At 39.0% G+C, this 19938-nt stretch overlaps 1 protein-coding gene across 1 annotated transcript in view; it reads left to right on the forward strand.

Annotated features, from left to right (window-relative positions):
• Nucleotides 1-19938, forward strand: part of SEMA3D (semaphorin 3D) — a 146386-nt gene that overhangs the window by 25509 nt on the left and 100939 nt on the right. The window contains exon 2 of the mRNA XM_082498678.1: nucleotides 19422-19612. Within this exon, the coding sequence (XP_082354804.1) occupies nucleotides 19498-19612 (115 nt within the window). The 5' untranslated portion in view covers nucleotides 19422-19497. The remainder of the gene's footprint in view (nucleotides 1-19421; nucleotides 19613-19938) is intronic.

Consider the following 19938-nt stretch of genomic DNA (forward strand, 5'->3'; position numbering starts at 1 on the left):
GGGACAGATCCCAGTGAATGTCCTCCAGTTCATTACTTGCACCTACTGAATTTTGAAAATTAGAACATGTTTTTGAGAGTGACCAAGCTCCTTCAGCTCTCTTTGTTTGTTTGTTTCTCTGTCTGTCTTTGGATGTAGCAGGGAGTCATAGCTAACTATCTTGCAGCAGTATCTTTCTAAATTAAACATCAGAATTAGGTGCTTAACACGAGCATTGAGGTTTTGGGTGTCCTGGGATTGAGTTGAATAAGATGATCTGCCAGCTGTGGGTATGCACATTCCCATTCAACTTTTGCTATTTGAACAAAGAGTAATTTCTGTTTCATATAGGTTTTCTTACATTTTTGAGAGGAAGACTAATGAGAGGCAATTACCCCTCCCGCGCTGATCGCCATGGTATCCCGGTTTTAGTCTTGCCCCAGTCCAGTTTAGCATGGCCGAATATAGATGCAGTGGTGGTTTGGGGCCACGCTTGTGGGAACAGGTGCTGGCCCTTAGTTCGCTCAGGAGACTTCATCCTTTCTCGCTCTTATCTACCCTTCACCTCCCCAGAGCTCTCCACCACTGATGGCCCCAGTCATCCACCCAACCGGCGCTCACCCTTTGCAATGGCGTATTGCTGCTTTACGGCCAGCTTCGCTCAGGTCCCTGTCCTTCTCGCTGGCTTCCTCCCACTGCCGAGGTTGTCCGTGACAAACGACAGCATTGTTTCCCAGTCTGGTTTCTGAGATTTCTCGCCGTGCCTCCTGCCCCCACAGCTGAGCAATTGCCGTTGCACGCCGTGCTGAACTCTGCATGACCAGTTTGAGGGATTTCTCAACTGCGGCGTCCTGCGGTACGGCACCAGAGCCTGCCTCCAATTAGCTCAGGAGCACAATTCCAGACACATGTATTTGGTTCAGCAAATGCTATTTGTTTGTTGGGTGATGATATTTTTCTAAGCTTATGCTTTATTCATAGCATGAGTGACTTTTCTGGAAGAGGTGGTGATGTGTCTCTCGGTCTTAGTTGTTTTTTTTTTCTGGTTTTGGAAATATAAATCAAACCGCTATAGCAGTGAACATTAGATGACTGATGTATGAGTAAAATTGCAGTGATAACCAGGGACTTACACATTAAATTAAACAAATACAGTCACTAGGTTTTAAAAACAATATGGCATTACTGTGATGAAAGAAATACTTTTGATTCAAGACTGGAATAGATTTAAATTTAATTTTATATTACTGTTTTGTGATTATCATTGTTGGATTACTCATGGGATTTAAACGCACACCTTTTAAAAGGAAAATTAGAAATATGAATATTTAAACAATTCATTTCAAGATCAGTAGGTACATTATTATCTCACCTACAAGACGATTTCATATTTGCTTTGATCCTCTTTGATCTCAGATAGCAACCAGCTTTCAGCAGGGTCTCTTCATAATGTTTCTTTTTCAATATTCCCATGCCTTGGACTAATTTACTTCCACTGAAGATGTTCAGTGGCCCAGATGACAGTATTTGAATTCTGAATTTGTTGGATCTCTCTTCCTGGTTTTTCTCTTGGCCTGTTTACAGATGAATAAGTGAGAGTAGATAAGCTTCAGGGGGAAAAAAAAGAAAAAAGAAGAAAGAAAGTATATTTCACCATGTTAGCCCAATAATACTATTCTGCAGCATCAAAAGAATAAAGCTGTGTGTTTCTCCAGTGCCGTGAGAAGAATACCTTTTTTAAACCCTTGCCTCTCCGAGATTTATATTCCTGTGGGAATGTAAGTGATACCAAGGGCAGCAGCTTTTGAGTGCAGCTGTAGTTATCATTAAAAGAGATAAGTATTTGAAGGAATTTTGATATTTCAGCCATGCTTTGATATCAAAGGTCTCCTGTGTGAAATACAGAACTATGCCAACAAAAATATAGACGACCATTGATTGCTACATTCTGCTCCATTAAAAAAAAAAAAAAAAGCAAGCTTCTAAAATGCATTCTATTTTTAATATTTAAGAAATAAAATCATAATAAGCTGGAAACTCATACTCAGGTGCTGTGAATCACAATTCCTTATAGAACAAGACACACATATATGTATGCCTATATCTGAGTAAGCACAAGTTACTGTTCTGTAACTTATATCACTTATATCCTTAGACTATCATGGCTATAACAACATTACAAATCACTTTAGAACTGCTTTTACATTGGCAACCAGAAGTTTGGATTGAATACATTAAAAGAAATACAGAAAATAGGACATTTCTGAGATTCCAGAGTTTGCATATTACAAAGCAGTACAGTATATATTATCTGTTTGTATTTAACTTTCCTTACCTAGTAATATGAAGTTATAGAAAAATAACATTTTTATATAAAGTCTAAAAGCCTAGAAAATTAATTAATAATTTGAAGTCCTGCCTTCAGCTTTCACAGGTTTCATTGAGAAGTGAAGAGTCACCACACCGAAGAAGGTGCTCAATAGCCTGTGCAGGATTGACCAAAGCAATGAAATTTGTGTCCTGCATACATGATGGAACATTAAAACATAGCTGAAAGAAAGCTAATGCTATATTGAGAGGTTCCGTGTTCATTGTAACTCGTGAATCATCTATTAGATTTATTTTTTTTTTATATATAATTTAAGATAGCATTTGCCAAATTACAGTCTCAGATCTTTGCGCCCTGCACTTTGACAAGAGGCAGTGGTGGGAAGTGAACCTTTAGCAATATCCTTTCTCCTTTTGCCATTCTCCCAAAGCAAAACTTGGAGACCCTCTCAAGCCATTTGCCAACATTTACTATTAATCTACACCCTATATCTACATTTTTTACAATGTTTTTGAATCGTATTCAAGCAAGTCTGCTATCCAGCCATTATTCATCTAAGAAACAATGCAACCTAACTGTATTGTGTTTTTCCTATTGCAAAACCTTGTCTGTCTTTTAAAAAAAAAAAAATTATTATTTTATTTTTCTGAAGGCAGAATGGATTCAGACACAGTACCTGCCAAACTTGGAGACACTTCAGATGTAGGTTCCAGTTTTTGCCAGTCTCTAGTGCTTTATGGATCTGGACTAACATTCTAACTTTGCACATGCTGATATTTTTTAGCCATTTAATATTTGACGGTCAAAAGTCATATTGGCATGGAGGAAAATATAGAAATGCAGTTTATAAGCCCACGAAAGAATGCCGTTGCATTACAGCTGCTTAACGAGTTATTGCACATCAGCTGCAGTACTGTAGTTGTCTGTCCATGCACTTGAGCTTGCCCAGAGTGAGGTAAACATCCATGTGCTCCAGGGATTACTCATTAAATGAAGAATTATGTTTTAGTACTAAGAAGTCTCTGCTGTCCTTCCATTATTCTCTACTTTAAAGACAAATTTACTCTGTATAAGGGTAATTTTAATTATGTGGTTTGCTGTGTGTGTATGTTGGATATTTTTCAATTGCTTATGCAGACTCCAGACAAACACATACATATGTGTGCACACAACATTTTCCCTGCTATAATTAGGTATTTCTGGCACTTTGCAATAGCAGGACCAAAGCCAAATTGTAGCCACCTTTGGAAAATATTAAAAATAGCTGTAATTGAAAAGGGAGGTGTAACTTTTCTGATTTAAAATTTAATGAGGATTTTTTTTTCAGAAAGTATAATGTTTTCCATCATCGTTTTAATGTTCATTTCTGATAAAAAAAGTCACAGGATTTTTAAAAGTGTGTATTTTTTTAAACATCTAGGCAGTGACAGAAATGCCATTACATTGTTGTGATCTTCTGCAGATACTAACTTAACTTGAAACTTGACTTTTGATAGATACAATCAAAATATCTGAATAACTTTTAATTCTAAATAAGTAAAAATACTAATATTATTCTTTGGAATAATTACAGTTTATGACAGTGACTTGAAAACTTTGCTGTTGCTGTAAAAGGAAAGGGACCTTTTTCTATAGGGCTCACTGTGGCATTTCTGAGATGTAACCCATTTGGATATTTACTACCCTTCATGATTCACTATGAGGGATATTGCTAAAGAAGCTGTATTCTGACAGACCCTTAAATTAATGATTAGGTATCTATGAAGTATATAAAGTATGACTGTTTTTTAGTATTTATATTTTTCTACTGATCCATTAGAATATAATGGAATATTGATGAGGAATCCCTTTCACGAGCTGTAAATTTCAAGTTCTGACCTACTGACTTCATGCGCGTAAAAATTCTCCAGTGGGAGTAAGATGTTCATCATGTCTTAACATAAAGTCCAGGAGTCGAGGAAACGCCTGACTGGAATAAGAAAGTAGCTCGTCCAGTCTGCCATTCTGGCACCAAGAGTGGGTAAGACCAAATGGAAGACATAAATTTTCACAATTTTACTGTTCCAAATTGCAAGATGATGTTTCTTACAGCACTCACACCTTGAAACATGAAGATTAATAGAGCTTATAGCTGTTTTTCCACACAGTCAGTATATAGCATAAATCTTAAAGTACATTTCTTAAATTATTTATCCTAAAAATTTTGAGATCAGAAGAATTTAAACATATATTATCGATTTTTGCAAAAGTAAACCCCTTTTTCCCTCCTTTTATTTCATTTATAATCAGAGTAAAAGTCCTGGATGTGGGAAAACCTGGCTGTTTCAGTACAGTAAAACTGAATTTTGCTGCAATGTGAGAGAAGCAGAGGGCCTTGTCAGGTAGAGAAGTGACATAGCTACCCGACTCCTGGGTCCTGGCACGCTTTTTCCATCCTACCACCTGAAGATATTCACAAAGAACGATGAGTGGGAGCTCTTCTGCTACTGGTGTTGAGCCACTTGTTAGCTATGAAACCCAAAGGGTTTCTCTTTCAGTGATGTAAGCTGCGATTTTCACCCCACCCATGTATTTGCCAGCCTTGGCAAAAGGTTTTTGGTTGAATATTAAAAGCAGGTCCTGGATTCTGACAAAAGATTTAGTTGTGAAATGTTAAATCTCATCTTGTGCGGTAACCATAGCAAGATATTTTTCTTTGGCAGCAAGAACTTATTGGAGTTGACCACTACTATCACCTTCTTAATTTTCTCTGACCAATTTTCTCTTGATTTTGCAGCCACTCTGTGAGTCTGTTATACAAAGTAAAGTATCGAGGTAGCATGCATAATGCCTCTAATGCTAAAATGGTTCGATGACCGTCACAAGTCAACCAGAATCTTCCTATTTTTATTGCCCAGTAGCATCTATTTTCTGGCTATAATGAAGATGGTGGTATATGAGGGGAAATTAATATGTTGACACATCACATTGTTGGTTTTGGAAGTGGTTCTTCACACGTTGGGTGGTAGACACGCAAAATTGTTTGCCAGATGGTGTTGCAGATGCAACACCAATTTTACAAGGGCTCAAAGGGAGGCTGGACAAGTACTTGAAAAGGATATCTACTTGGGGGTTACAAAATAGACAGACCACAATAGGCTCAGGAAATCTCCTGAGCTGAAAATAGATGGAGAGAAGGGGGAGCACTAAGGGTGGGGGAATATCATGCACAAATGTTCTATTCTTATTCTTCCTTACACATACTGTTGAAAACTGACTAGTAGACTGGATGAGCCTTCAGTCTTGCCATTACAAACATTTTTACATTCTCATCTAAGTAAGGAGTTGTTGTGCGAGAGGGTTTTTTCTGGAACAGGAAATGAATGTTGAAGGTGGAGAAAACCCAGAACTGCTTAAATGTAGAAAATCACTAATGTGTTTTGTGATACATATTGCTAAGGAAAGCAAATTGCGAGACAACTTTAATGTTGAAAGAAGCTCAAATGTGATTACTTTCTCAGTTACAGACTGCAGAGGTTTGCAGTCTCGCTTTTTTAGCTTTTCCGTTTCAACTTACATTAATGTGAGGAGTAGATTTGCATTGTTTTTTTGGTGATTTCTCCTGGTAATTCTCCAGGTACATACGGAAGGCATTTGCTGACCTAGCTGCACATCTCCTACATCCTATGTCCTGCTTTCCAAACCTGTAGCCAAACTTAAGTACCGTAACTTGCACTATGGTACACATATACTATTGAAAAACAAAGAAACAATCAGCTGTAGCAACTGTGTCTGCTAAAGATGTTCCCCTTTTTCAGAAAGGAGATCGTTATGTGGAACAATTAAAAGGGGCACGGTCAATTCATAGTTCATGAGTCGATTCAGTGACTCATAATATTGGAATTTATTATGCACATAAGGCATTTATTTTAATCTTGTGTTTTTTTCATTTGTCTCATCCTTTGTTGGGATTGGCCTTGCATGCTGGATTCTTATCTTTTTATTGTTTTGTGCTTTTTTAATGGTTATACAAGCACTTCTGAAAAACAAGAATGTGGCTGAGGTGCCTCTAAAGAAATAGAAATGTCAGGTTTGGGCTTTTTGAATTGACTCACTCTGAATGTTTTTCCTGCCAGAGCTGGGTTATAACTTGTAAATGACACTGGAAACAGACTACTTTCTTATCATCCATAAAATTTAAATTTGCCTCTGGCAGAATTATTGCAAAACAAGTTTTTAAAAAAGTTATGGTTATGGGTGTTATTATTGTTGTTCTTAATATGATGAGTATTAATGATGATGGTGAAAATTACAACTGTCCTTACTCCCAAAATTGCTCTACTTAATATTAAGAAGGACAAAATTCTGCTGCAGTGTTTTTCTTTGCATATCTTAATGTTTTGGCAGATAGTATCAGCAACAGACTTGTATCAGCCGTCAGAAATAACTGCTTGCTGATCATTAGAGTGATTACAACCCATGAGCTTATAGATATTCTGGAACCTGTCAAGAAAAAATGTTGCGAGAAGGTATTTTTCCAGAAAGTCCGTCTGAAAGAAAAAATGTTTTTTTGCCTACTCCCGGTTTATTCATGGTGTGAGACGATAGCAGTTTAGCAATCATTTTCTTGGTACAAATTGTTAGTTATCTTTGTTCTTTTTAGTTTATGCTTTCGGTGGGCTTTTTTTTTAATTTTTTTTTTATTTTAGCATCAATGGCACTTCCGTCACCATATGTCTTAGTCATTCACAGATCTCCAGAATAATAAAACTCACAGTTTACCTGTACGATGTCTATGTTTTTCTTGGGTTCCGGAGAAATGTGACTATTCTCCGTGTCCTAGAAAGGGAGTTGTGAGACCTCACCCTGCACTGCACATTGCGCAGAAAGAATTAGCAATGAGCTCTTTCTGTGCCTCAGGAGGAGCACAAGGCAGCTGTATTGGGACTAAGGGTCTAGACAGCTGATCTCATTGAGGATGGAGGATGGTCAGCACAACAGAGAAAATGTTCGATAGCTTGTCAATTCATGACCCGAAGGTCTAAGAGACTTCCATTCCCTCAGACAAATGCTGATCCCCATTAATATGAATGGTTGAACTTCGTTTGACATCAGCCAGTCCTGGGTCTGAGTGCAAGTACATTATTCCCTGTGCCATCAATGCAAGTCACACCCCCCAGCTGAGCAGACGAGGGAAGCAGAGTTTCCAGCAGTCACTGTTGTTTTGCTTTTGCAGTACTGGGTGAAGACGGTCAATAGGTTTATTCCCCTGTAACCGCGTTCCATGCTTGAGTATCCTCAAGATATTTGTTGCATTTTATAAAGTTCATCTTTACGCTTGTGCGTGATATGCTATGTCAGGTAGCCCATTCGACTGGGCTGAAAGAAGCGTGTCACGTTTAAAATAGTGGCATTGATAACCATTAGTTAATACAATCTGCTTCCACTCCTTATTCACTTCAAGTACCCCAAGGATGGCTACTGAGTACATTTAGCATCAGCTTCCCCAGCTGTGAAACTGAAATAGTAGGAATGGTTTTCCTTTGCAAAGACTCGATAATGTAGGTACTAGTTACTACATATTTTAAATTGAGCGTATTGGAGGTATTATGTAAGTTTTAAAAACTACGTCTAATTTGTGTTTTATTCCTCTCCAGGCACAGGAATTTCAGGTTTGCATTGCAGATTAAAAAAAAAGATTAAAAAAAAAAAAAATATCAGGGATTAATTTGTTTAACAAATTATCACCTATCCTCATTTTAGAGGTGGTTACCATTTATTTTGCTGAAGGACCCATGGACCAAGGTTCCTTTTGAGCAGGCAATATCTAGTTTTTCTGGTGATTTATTCCTAGTAGTTCTGCTTTTCTGGTTCCTTGTGAAGAAATTGCCCTTCACGTGGTCTGTCCATGTAAGGCTTTTGTATAATGCATCCTCATTTAGTTAGTTGTTATATTTGTAAGCTCCAGCTGCAGCCATCACTCTGTAAATCTGTCATTGAAGGATTTTGTTTTAAATTCTGCCTGGCTTTGTTTTCAGATGTCTCTGAATTCCTCCCTGTGTTGAGTCACAGCTGTGAAAAGAGAAATCTACCTCTTTAATTCAAGGGGTCAGTGGTTTAAAAGCACTAAAGCCCGGTGGGGAATAGCTTAAGGAAGACAGTTAATCATGGTGATCCCTAGGGGTTTCATAAACTTACATGGGGCTCATCTGACATGAAGAGTCCTGGATATCTTCAAGCCCTGGTTTCTTCGGAGGGTGCTTGTTTTACCAGAGAGTGGGATCCTCTATAGAACAAGCACCTGTGGTGGATGTTTGCCACCTGCTCAGCCGTGGCCATGGAAACACAACTTAATCTTCTCCACCACATCCCTTTACTAGCTAAGCCAGCGTGGAGGCCGAACCCTTTCTACTCATTTTTCTCCCCACAACCTTGAGAAACGTTTAATGTAGTAACTACAGTGGCTTTCACTTCTTAATCCAACTGGGAGCTAATGGACTGGCAAGAAGAACTTGCTAATTTGGACAGAAAAGAGAGGTCAGGCTGGAACACACAGTTGATATTTTGTCTTCTGAGTGACAGAACTCGTTGGCTTGGTTTGGGTGTCAGCAGTCCACCCAGTGGTATTTCTCGCCTAGCTCCAATGGGGGAATCCTAGAAGAAATCCCCTTCTTGTCTCATGCAGAAAAAAACATTATTTCAAATACAGTGTCAATAATTTTGACACTTAGTTCTGTGTTTAGTTCTCATGGGATGGGCAAACCAGGACTGCGTGGGTGAGCAATATCTGCCAGCCTTGAGATTGGATTAAGTTATATAGCTAATGCAGTGCCTGTACCTATTCCGTGTGTACTTGGCTTGTCCTGCGTACACATTGCTGTTCTTCATACAGGGATTTATGATCTGCGTGTGAACCAGCTCTTGAATTACTGCAGCTTTCAGACAGGTTTGTAAAAGGAAAGCATTCCCGATTTCAGTCAGATTTCAGTAGTAAAGGAGTTGATTTGTAAGCAGATCAGGTAGGCATTGCCCTCATCAGAAGAGTCCTTGAAAAGATAAGGATGAACACTAGAGAGTAGGAAACACCATTTGATGGCTGTCAGAGCCTTAAGTTGATCAGTGGAAAAGTGCTGGATGTCGCTGAGGACCTTCAATGTATGATCCAGTACAGTTATTCCTCTGTCTATTAGCTGTTAGAAGAACTAATAGAAAAATTTAGGTTGAAAGGTACATCAGGAGGTCATAACGTCCCCTTTGCAGCTCAAAGGGTAGATAGCTTCAGCTTTGGATCAGGCTGCTCAGAGCTATACCCAGTCTAGTTTCAAACTTCTGCGAGGATGGAGAATTCTCAACTTCTCTGAGCCCCTGTTCCAGTGTTGAACATCCTTGTAGGCAATGAAGCCTCAGAACTCCCTCGAGATCGAGACCGCCTCATTGTCTTAGGGGACAAGTGTCTACTGGAGAAAGGGAAATTAGCGGTGGTGTTTTACATCCTACCTTTTTTCGTATTAATCTTCTGGTTATGGCAACTCCGCAGTAACCAACTGGTTAACTGTCTAAAAAGCTTTGCTGTTTTTCCGTTAAGTATTGATTCATCTGTGCACTCCGTGTCCTCACTTTGTCCTCACGAGACAAAGGAAAGTTTTGTGGTTTGAAACCAAAGTGGAAATAGTTCTGCGTTGAATGGAGGTGGTGATGCCTGAATTCTTGTTTTCTTTTTCAGTATGGCTGTTTCAGATTCCAGGAACTGTCATGCTAGCACCCTTCACAAAGCAGTTTAAAAATAGACCAGCAAAACAACTTTATTGCACCAAATATAAATTGATTTCTGCTGTAACACAAGCAGAAAGTTCTCTTAGGGTCTGATAGCAGCATGTTCTAAGCCTTGCAAATGGTAAATCTGGTGATCAGTGAACCCAGGACTGCTGAAGCTGTGATAACCTGCCGTCTGAACTTGCTCTGGCCGTGCGTTACTCCTCATGCAGCTCTGTGAAGTTCTTGTTTATGGAAAAAAAACTGTGATTGCTTGTAATTTTCTACAGTTTGCACAAGGGCTTAAATCAAGAGCAAAACACTGGAAGACGTGGTATGTGAGTCATGGATCTTGACCCAGGAATTACGGCCAGCAGTGTGTAGTCCCTGGTGAGAAGGGCGGCTGGGTGACTAAGGCACTGCTTGGAAGTCGAGGGGATGTGGGTACTGGTCCTACCTGTTGGTGTGACCTTATGCAAATGATGTCGTCTTCTACGGTAATCATAAAAAAAAATAATCAATTAACTCATAATGACAAGGACAGAGGATAGAGAATAGAGGCATTAAAGCTTTTAAACTGCTCTGGTGCTGTGGTGATGAGTACCTGAGGGAAACCCATCAACAGGAATAGGTCCACATTAAGTCAGTGAATTGTGGAAGCTTACAAATGGGCTGTGTTATAGCGGCTCTGCTGGTTCCCTGTCACACATCCTCCAAATGTAGATGAAATCAAACATTTAAAAAAACTAGGAAGAAAGCAAATGCATTCAGCCTAACAATATAACTGGGTTAATGGGCCAACACAGATCACTGCACTGCAGCGTACGCGTTCGTATGCGTATCATTTTACATACTGGCTGCACAAAACATTGATCCAAAATTAGTTGGACAATGTGTATAAAAACCCCTCCTCCAGTAAGTTCAAGTCTATAGTCGTGAATTATTAAATCAAGATTTGTTGGAAGTGTAAATTAAAATCCTTCCGGCGTGTCTCTCCCTATACTGTAGTTTATATATTAAAGCCCTGCAGACTGCGCAGTACAGAGTTCACTGACAGTGCATCAAATAATGAGGCCATACGTCGATGAAAAGAATTCTACAGAAATATGCCATTGGATATACAACTAACATATTTGATCAAAGCCCAGCTGCCATATGAAGTGCACATTTTTTAACCATCACTAAACTCTATTAGCCTGAATTCTTTTGAAAACTATATCAGATCAGATTTTTACACAGCTGACAATGACCTAAGTAATACCGGCAGCTAATGAAACATCCTGTCGGGATCAGTGCAATAGAAATAATTCAAAAAATGGTTAATTATATTGAGATGCCAACTACAGCATGCAGTTGCCTGTCCTGAATATTTGTAGCATTCTAGTTTTCTCTGAGTCACACGGGCAGCTTTTAGATACAGCTGGGAAATCTCTGAGTGCCTACAAGCATTTAAGTAAAATTCCAAAGTAGTTGGCAATACATTTCCGCTTACATTAGATAAATCTAGTTACAAATTGTAAGTATTTGTTGTGAAATGAAATTAACATTATAAATATATTTGTAAGTTTAAATCTTTGTTCCTCTATTTCTTTCAATTTTGGGGAGGGTGTTTTTTTTCTGTTTTTTTTTTTTTTTTTCTTTTTTTCAGTAGGTTCTGCTGGGTTATGATTGGATGGTACGGATGGGCTGGGTGGCTGCGAGCAGAACAAAGGCGTTTCTGCCTGCAGGCAGAGGTGACTGGCTTGGTGGTGCCTCTCATGCATGTGTAACTGAAATGTGTAATATATTGTTGTATAGGATGCAATTAATAGAGCCATGCAACACTAGGAGCTGGCTTAGGTCTGGATTGCCTGGATCAAGGACAGCAGAGCCTTACCTACCGGCACCTATAGATATATCCTTGCAGACAGCTCACTGGCTACACACTTTCAGAGTATTATTTACCTTGCTGCTGTATCATGCCTAGAAGTAAGTCTGGACTTGATTCATGACAAATTTCACCAGAGTGCTCCACTATCTTCCCATCAAGCTGGGTTTTTCACAAGCGTGCGAAACACGTGGTACGGCAAGTCTCCGTTCAAGTAATTAATCTGTAAAATACCCCACTGCCACGGGTTACTGGTGCCCCAGAAACACCAGCCAGTCCAGACCTCTGGTAATAGAACTGTCGCTGCTACAGGACTCGTGCTCCACCCCTGCAGATGTTGGCAGGTCTCTTATGAAAGGAGGTACAGAGAACAGTTTTTCCATAGCAAAACACTGGCAAGAATTCCTGGAGGTGAAAAAGAGACTGTAATCCTTCCTTTGAGTTGGCCATTGGAGGTGTATGTTTCTTCCAGCAAAAGAATGGTAGTTGCAGGGTCGGTGGTTTAGCTGGCTTGACGGTGCTGCCCGGGGTTAATTTAGGTTTTAGCAGGACAAAAGCAATCTGTTAGTGTTTAAAAGTTCAGGCAGGTCTCCCCAAAATGAGCATTTCTTCTCTCTGATGGCCATCATGACGCTTTTCTGGCTTTTCTGTGTTTTCCCAACACCGGGCCAAGGCCGCTCCACAGGCAAAGCTTCCTGCGTGCGTCCCCTCCCTGGCTACTTTATTCAGAGCTGAGCCAAGCCACCCCAAGTGCTGCAGGTGGTGACAGACGTTTGAGAGGAAAATTCTCTGGCTCTCTTCGAAAACCTTCAGATGTCACGGTACTCGCCAGGAAGCGGTTTTCATCTAGTCTACCTTTTCATTAATGCCTCTAGGAATTTTCGTCCTACTGCCTTTTTCTTTTCTTGGATACCAAAGTTACAAAACCCGTCTTAGAATCACTTTTCATAGCTTGAAAATGTTTTTTTTTTTTTTTTTTGGTCTGCTTGGGAAACATGCTGTACTTAAAATAATTTAACACTGAGGTTTGGCTTAAGGTTCCTTTTTATTCTTATGTGTTGCTAAATCATGCCATACACTGCTTTCTTCTTTGGCTTGTGTTTTTTTCTTTTTCTTTTTTTTTTTCTTTTTCTGTTTTTTTCTTTAATGATCAGATATGTTGGGTTTTCTCATGTCATTCTAAATAAAGAGCCCATGGGAAGGTGTTATTACAGACGTAATATCTGAAGTCACAGTTCCTTCCACCAAAAAAAAAAAAAAAGAAAAAAAAGAGAAAAAAATCCACCTGAGAGACATCTAACTTTAGAGTGCAAGGCATGTAGATATTTATGTGTGGAAGATATCAGTTGCACATCTGACTGGTGGGACATTTTATTCATCTGTCTGTCTCCTCTTTACAATATCATTATGAGATGACAAATTGCTTTCCATCCCATCCCTTTTCTTGGACAATAGACACTGTGTTTGAGAAACAGGCTGCAGAATGTAAACTATAGGTCTGATTTTTTTTTTCTTTTTTTTTTTTCTTTTTTTTTTTTAAGGAGACACAATGTACAAAGGATTAGGGTTAGAGAGTAGCATTTGTTTTATCGCCAGTCATGGATTTATGCCTTATATGTCCAAAAGATACAATGCCGCAGATAAAACTTCTCAGAATCACTGTTTCTAGTGATATATAACGTCTCTGTGCACGTCTGTCTGTCAGATTCTGAAAGGATTTCTTCTATGCCTACATGAAATCTTTGGGTGTAATCCTCACCCCACTGACACTGACCTGAAAAATATCCTGGTATCTTTTGAGGATAAAGTGCTCATTTCCTATGTGTATAATTTTAAGTGCCTGATAGTAAATTTCATGGTCAGATAAGCTCTTCATAGCAGTGTGACAGGGACCACTCTGGAAAGGTTACCAATTCCTACCAGTATTTATCTCCAAACAGACTGCATGCCTGTTATAAATGCTTCTATCAGTAGATTGGCTTCAGAAGGATGCAGAGAACTATAAATAATAAACTAAATGAGTGAGTTCATTCTTCTTCGCTCACATTTTACTTCTTTTGTCTCCATTTTTACCTTAGCTTAAGTTTATCTTTATGAACAAAAAATCCAGTGTAATCCTCAAACATATTTTCTACCCATTGGAGAGCATTATTTACTATCAGATGGTTCTCTGCAATAAAGACAAATTTTTTGCTGACTCTGTTCCCTCAGTTGCATCCTCCTTGCCTCTCAGTGCTTTCATTTTTCTTCGTTCTACTTGGCTCTTCTCAAGTGAGAATCAGAGCAGAGATTTTTCTTGCCTTCGAAATTACTGGTGTTGAATGGAGAGCGTATAAGTCCTGTGGTGAGCTCAGTGAAGGTAAAGCCTGTAAAGCTTTGTAAAACTCATTATAAGCTGGGTTATGCATCATATCAGTCTTTACTATTCATCAGGATATTTAACACTACCAAGGTCTGCTTTATGACAAAACCTAACCTACAGCAGATACAGCACATACTGTAGGCTCACATATTATTTTATTTTATTTTTATTACACCATCATCTTTTTATTCAGTATTTTTTGCTAGTGTTGGGAAGTGATGTAATACTGATCTGGGTTTTTTGTAAAAAGAAGTATTTTTTCAGAATCCTGGAAGAGAACATTTGCAGCACTATAAACAGCATAAAAGCCACTTAATAAAGGAAGGATAGTGATGAATAATACTGTTTACCAGTTCTTGGATGGAGTTAGCTTTAAACTGAGATTTCACAATGAAGAGAAAAGCCTCCTCTGCCAAATAATATATCAACAGACCGTCTATCTAGGGGTACAACAACATAGTTTCATTATGCTCTGGATGAATGTCATCTTTGTTATTTAAAAAGTAAGTTAAGGATGTTAAGTAAGTCTGGAGATATAATTTTACTTTTAGTCTATTTTATTTTATGAGTTATTAGTCTGACTCACATTTGCTTGTAGTTTTCCCTCTTATTAACACAGAATATTCGATATCCAGTTAATGATTACAATACAGTTTCAAACCACACAGTAGACAACCATAGTAATTTTCTTCTAGGAATACGTGTGGTAATTTATAGATGAGACAGCTACAAGTAAAGGCATTGGAAAGATATATCTGTATATTTGCAGTAAAGTAATGTGATTTAAATTTGTATGCATATCTATATAAAGTATGTGTACAATATGAGTAAACAGATAATGTATCTTTCAATACATTTGAATTGTAGGTGGGGTACTTTTTCTTTCTTTTTGCAGCTAATTAGTTTTAAATCCTTTAAAGCAATATGTTCGGCTAACAGGCTAACCATGCTATTTGGTTGATGTTTGCAAAGGACATCTTTCACTCTCTTCTCACTCCAAGAAAAAAAAAAAAAAAGAAAACCCAAGGTCTGAGGGAGGGATAGCTGAGGTGAAGAAAGAAAAACTGAGGCATCAGAGATAAAAGTTTATGTATTGAGACTAAATGGCCTAGGTAACTTATTCAGCCTACTCCATAGTGACTATCAGACATTTTTCTTTTCTATTCTAGGTTTTTTTAAACAACATGAGCCAATTCAAAGGTTGCTTTAGATTTTTGGTAGTCACTTGCAATTTGTAACATTGCTATGAGATTCAGTATAACTGAGACATACCATTTGGTTAATTACTTTTTCTGTATTTGCTGCAGGCTCTTTTCATTGTCCTATTTATTGTAGTACAAAATTCGAAATTTTAAAATGGCCTCGGAAAACTAGTACCGGAGACAGGTTTTAAATTACTCTCCAATTCCGTATAGGTTTTTGTTATGGAATTAAATTGAGAGTTACATGAACTATTGCTAAAAAGCGTGTGTTTGCAGATGGGTCACAGTCTTTTCAGCTCTGGACTTCATGACGCCAGGAGAAGTCGGGGAACCTACACAGTATTTGTGAATGAGAGATTTTGCATTTAGATAGGTTTGAGCTGAACAATCTGAAAACACTCCCATAAGCACAGAGCTCCCTACTGTCTGTGTGTTTGAGAAGGCTGAAGAGCTCTGTTTATTGCAACAAAGGGTCTGGAATAAATTATGTTTAGCAAATTGGCTCCAGGTTTTCCTGTTTCAGACAGTAGCTTCGGAGCAATCTGGTTTATAGGCTCCACTAAATCTGACCAATTGCAGGGAGGTGACACTTCATTTCAGGGACATGACATCATGCATGTGCCAGTTACGTCCTGCTGCCTCTCTCTGGCAAGATGGCAGGACACCAGCAGATCAACATTTTGTCCTTTGACAGTTTTAACCTACAGCCCGGTACGAATTTATCATCAGCCCCGCCAGGAGGTCCAAGAAGGATGGAGCCAGGCTCCTCGGCCCCTCTTCGGCATCGCACCTCCCACCCCCGCATGGGGTAAATAATAGCTCCTTTATTTCACTGGAAATACCCCTATTTCAGCGAGGTGTATGCATAGCTTCCTTCCCTAGTCGGTCTCGCAGGCGATAATTAACACAGTGCAGATATTTCCTAGCTGAAGCCAAGGTGGGAAAGCAGCTTTAGCCTCAGCATTTTTCTTTTCAGACTCTTTTTCCTCATTTATTTTGGGTCTGTTCATGATGAGGAAGTTTTAGAATGTGTTGGTGCTTAGCAGAACTATTGAAAAACTAAAGGAAACAATAATTTTTCCTCCTCTGACGAAACTCTTCTTACTTTTGAGGGAAGGAAAGAATGGGGGAGTTAGATTTGCTTTTAGGTTTTATATTTTATTTCTGTTCATGGGTCTGATTACTTCTGAGCAGTGTGACTGTGGCTCTTTTCAGCACAGGACACTGATTGACATTGCGTATGTTACAGAGAGAGGAAGGATATTTCCTGAAGATTAATGGCCAGTTAGTTGGTCTGAAGTTCATTAACCTGAGCTAGTCATTAGACTGCTGGAAGGACTCTGTGCAGAAGCTGGAATTGTATTAGAAGATCATCATGAACTAAAAATATATGTGACAATTTGGCCAGATTGCAATGGATCTAGGACAAGGCAGGGTTGGCTCGAGCTCACAGAGCAGCTGCCTCCAGTGTAAACTAACTGCCTTGTGTCAGGAATTGAAGCAAATGGTTTTTCACAGACATTATTCAAATAAAAGGGGGAATAAAAAATAAAAAAAAAAAAAGAAGAAAAAAAGAAGGAAGGTTTCCATTAGCAAAAGAACCCTACATGAAGAAATAAGGTTGTGAGGTATGGCCAAAAGGTCAAGCTTGGTGCTGGTCCTCAATCTACAATTAGGCAAATGACAGTGTGTTCAGGCAACTGTTGTGTTTGTTTTGTTTTGTTTTGTTTTGTTTTGTTTTTCTCTATAAGTGACAAATTTAGTCTTGATTCTTCACTCTACTTTGCCTCAAGAAAATAACCCCCAAATTCTCTGGTGAGATCCCTGTTGGCTGAGACCCAGACCCTCAAGCCACAACTTCTCAGCATATTTCCAGTGAGACTGGCTCCCTCTTAATTGCTTCTTTTTGAAGTACGGTTTGCCTCTATCACCCTGCTGAAGATGAACAAGGCTGGTATCTCTTGTCTTAATATAGTCCTCCCCCTCCTCCATCTCCTTCTTTTCCCCTTCCCCCCTCAAAAAAAAAAAAAAAAAAAGTACTTCTTTAAGGTGATATAAACCTATGATAGTCTAGTGAAGAGCAGTGTTTTGTAGTCCAGCCACAAATAGATGTACCAGCATGGAAGAAGTAAGGACCTTCTCTCTGGATCCTATACTCTAATAAAAGGAAGGGAAAGATGAACCAGAGGCATTTCATGTTTGTTTTGTTTTCTTTCCATGTCATCTCATGAATATGTAGTGGCACTTGGCCAAAAGTAGTGCACTGAACATGAGTGTTGAGGAAGGGATTGAGAAGAAAGAAGCTCAATGTTCTGCGATAGGAAGGATGCTTCGGGCGTTTTACAAATCATTTCCCTCTCTCTCTTTCCCCGTCGCGCCTTTCCTGCACACTCCCTTGTCTTTTGCTATTGGCAGAAGGTCTGCAGGCTCAGAAAGCCCCAGCTTCATCTAAGAGAGGTTTCCTTTGGCAGAGAGAACTGAAGGGGTCCTCTTTCCAGCCCCTTCATGCCAGGAAGGATGTACTGCCTGCATCATGAGGTGCTAAATTGATTCTGGATGCCTCTGCAGCTCGCAGAGATGCTCTGGCCCCAGTGCTGCAGCCAGACCTGTGGAGTGGCTCTGGGGGCCACAAGCTGCGCTGCATCTCTTATGGGCTCACAAGGAGCCTTTCCCTTGATGTCCACGCAAATGCTGGCTGATGCGGGCACTAGGATTAGTCTTTTAATCAGGCAGTTTCACTACCTCTCAGAAAAGAATTTTCATGGCAAGTCATAAGCCATTAATCTCGCTACTAACCATAACATTTCCTTACTCCTTGATTTACAGCATTACCCAAACATTGACATTTGTCATTTCACTATCTCCCTTGACCTCTGGTATCATGCGCTTGCAGGGGGAAGGATCTGCTCTCACAGATAATTTCACGCTCTGACGTCTGTGATTTATTAACCATCAAATTCTGCCTTCAGAACTCGGGATGCCATTTCAAATCATTTCATATGCGAAAGTGGAGTTATTGGGCAAAGGGGATCCCTTTTAAGTGGGTACAAAGAGGACAGCAGAACTGTTGCTGCTCTCTGTTCAGCTACTGGGGTGGCAGTGTGACCCTGAGGAAGTAGGTTCACTATAGTTTCATGACTCCATTTTTGCATAGGGGAAATAAGGACAGCGATAATTACTTTCATTTGTAAACCACTTTAAGACTTATGGAATATGAATTACTGTTATTAAGTGAAAAGTGTTGCAAAGCTGGCTTAGTTGCACACTGTGCTAACAAAGTCCCATATCAGCCTATTGACCTCAGCATGAACCACTCATTAAAGTTTACAGGACATTTTGGTGGGTGAATTAAGGCAGTTATTCTGCTGGAAGTATCATACTGAAAGCACATTTAAATCCATCAGCTGCGTTGACTCTTTTCTCTATTAAAACTAAACACAACTGCTTGCTCTATCCAATTTTCTTAGTTTATTTATGAAAGTTTATGATGGGTATGTGCTCATTGCTAACTCAGCTTGTACGCCCATGGTATCTGAGATATTACAGTTTATTCTAGTCATAGCATAAACACACAATAGCTGTTGTACTGAGATAGAGTTATAAAACATTAAGACATCCAGTGGAGAGGTATGAACTAACAAGTTGCGTGGTCACTTTTGAGTGGCAAATGTTCTTTTCATGCATACTGCATTCATTTAATTTGTGTTCAAACTTCAGCTATGCAAGACATCAGTGTTTGCAAAGTTTATATATTTTTTCAACCTCAAAGTGTGTAAGTTTAGTGTTAAAGAAGCAGATTTACAAAATTTTGATTTACACTTGAGGAAAAAATACTTCTGTAACAAATGTGTTAAATAAGCTATTCTTTAAAGATAGGTCTGACTTGCTATCGGAATTATTATTTATATAATAACAAAAAAAAATTGACAGATGTTTTCTTTTTTCTTCCAGATTAAATTTGGATTGTTTGAAAAGCAGGGAGATATTTCACCATAGTGCAAAAGAAGATACAGAAGAAGAGAGCAGAATGAGAGCTTCCCAAGTACCACATGCCTGCAGCCTGTTATCTTTAGTGATGCTGTTCCTTCCAGTCACTGGAACGTCAAAACAAAATATCCCAAGGCTTAAGCTTTCCTATAAAGGTAAACTTTTGAGCAGTTCTTCTGATTCTGCCACTTGTTTTGATGTGATGTTGCCAGCAGTTCATTTGTATCGCTAATCAGGAAAACAAAACACAGTTGTCCCTACAGTTCCCAGAAACACGGGATAGAAGCCTTAAAGATGGATGAATTCTGCCTAGGGACAGTATTAAATTATCCTTTTTGGGTGGAGGGGTACATGTTGGGTTTTTAAACTATTATTTGAGTTTGCTCCTAGATGATATTAATATACCACACAGAAATTAAGGGGGAGTCATTGGCTAAACATAGGTTTCTAGTGCTACTTGAAATGCCATGAGGCCCATTGG

The sequence above is a fragment of the Vanellus vanellus genome (genome assembly GCF_965231255.1).
Source record: "Vanellus vanellus genome assembly, chromosome: 1".
Lineage (NCBI taxonomy): Eukaryota > Metazoa > Chordata > Aves > Charadriiformes > Charadriidae > Vanellus > Vanellus vanellus.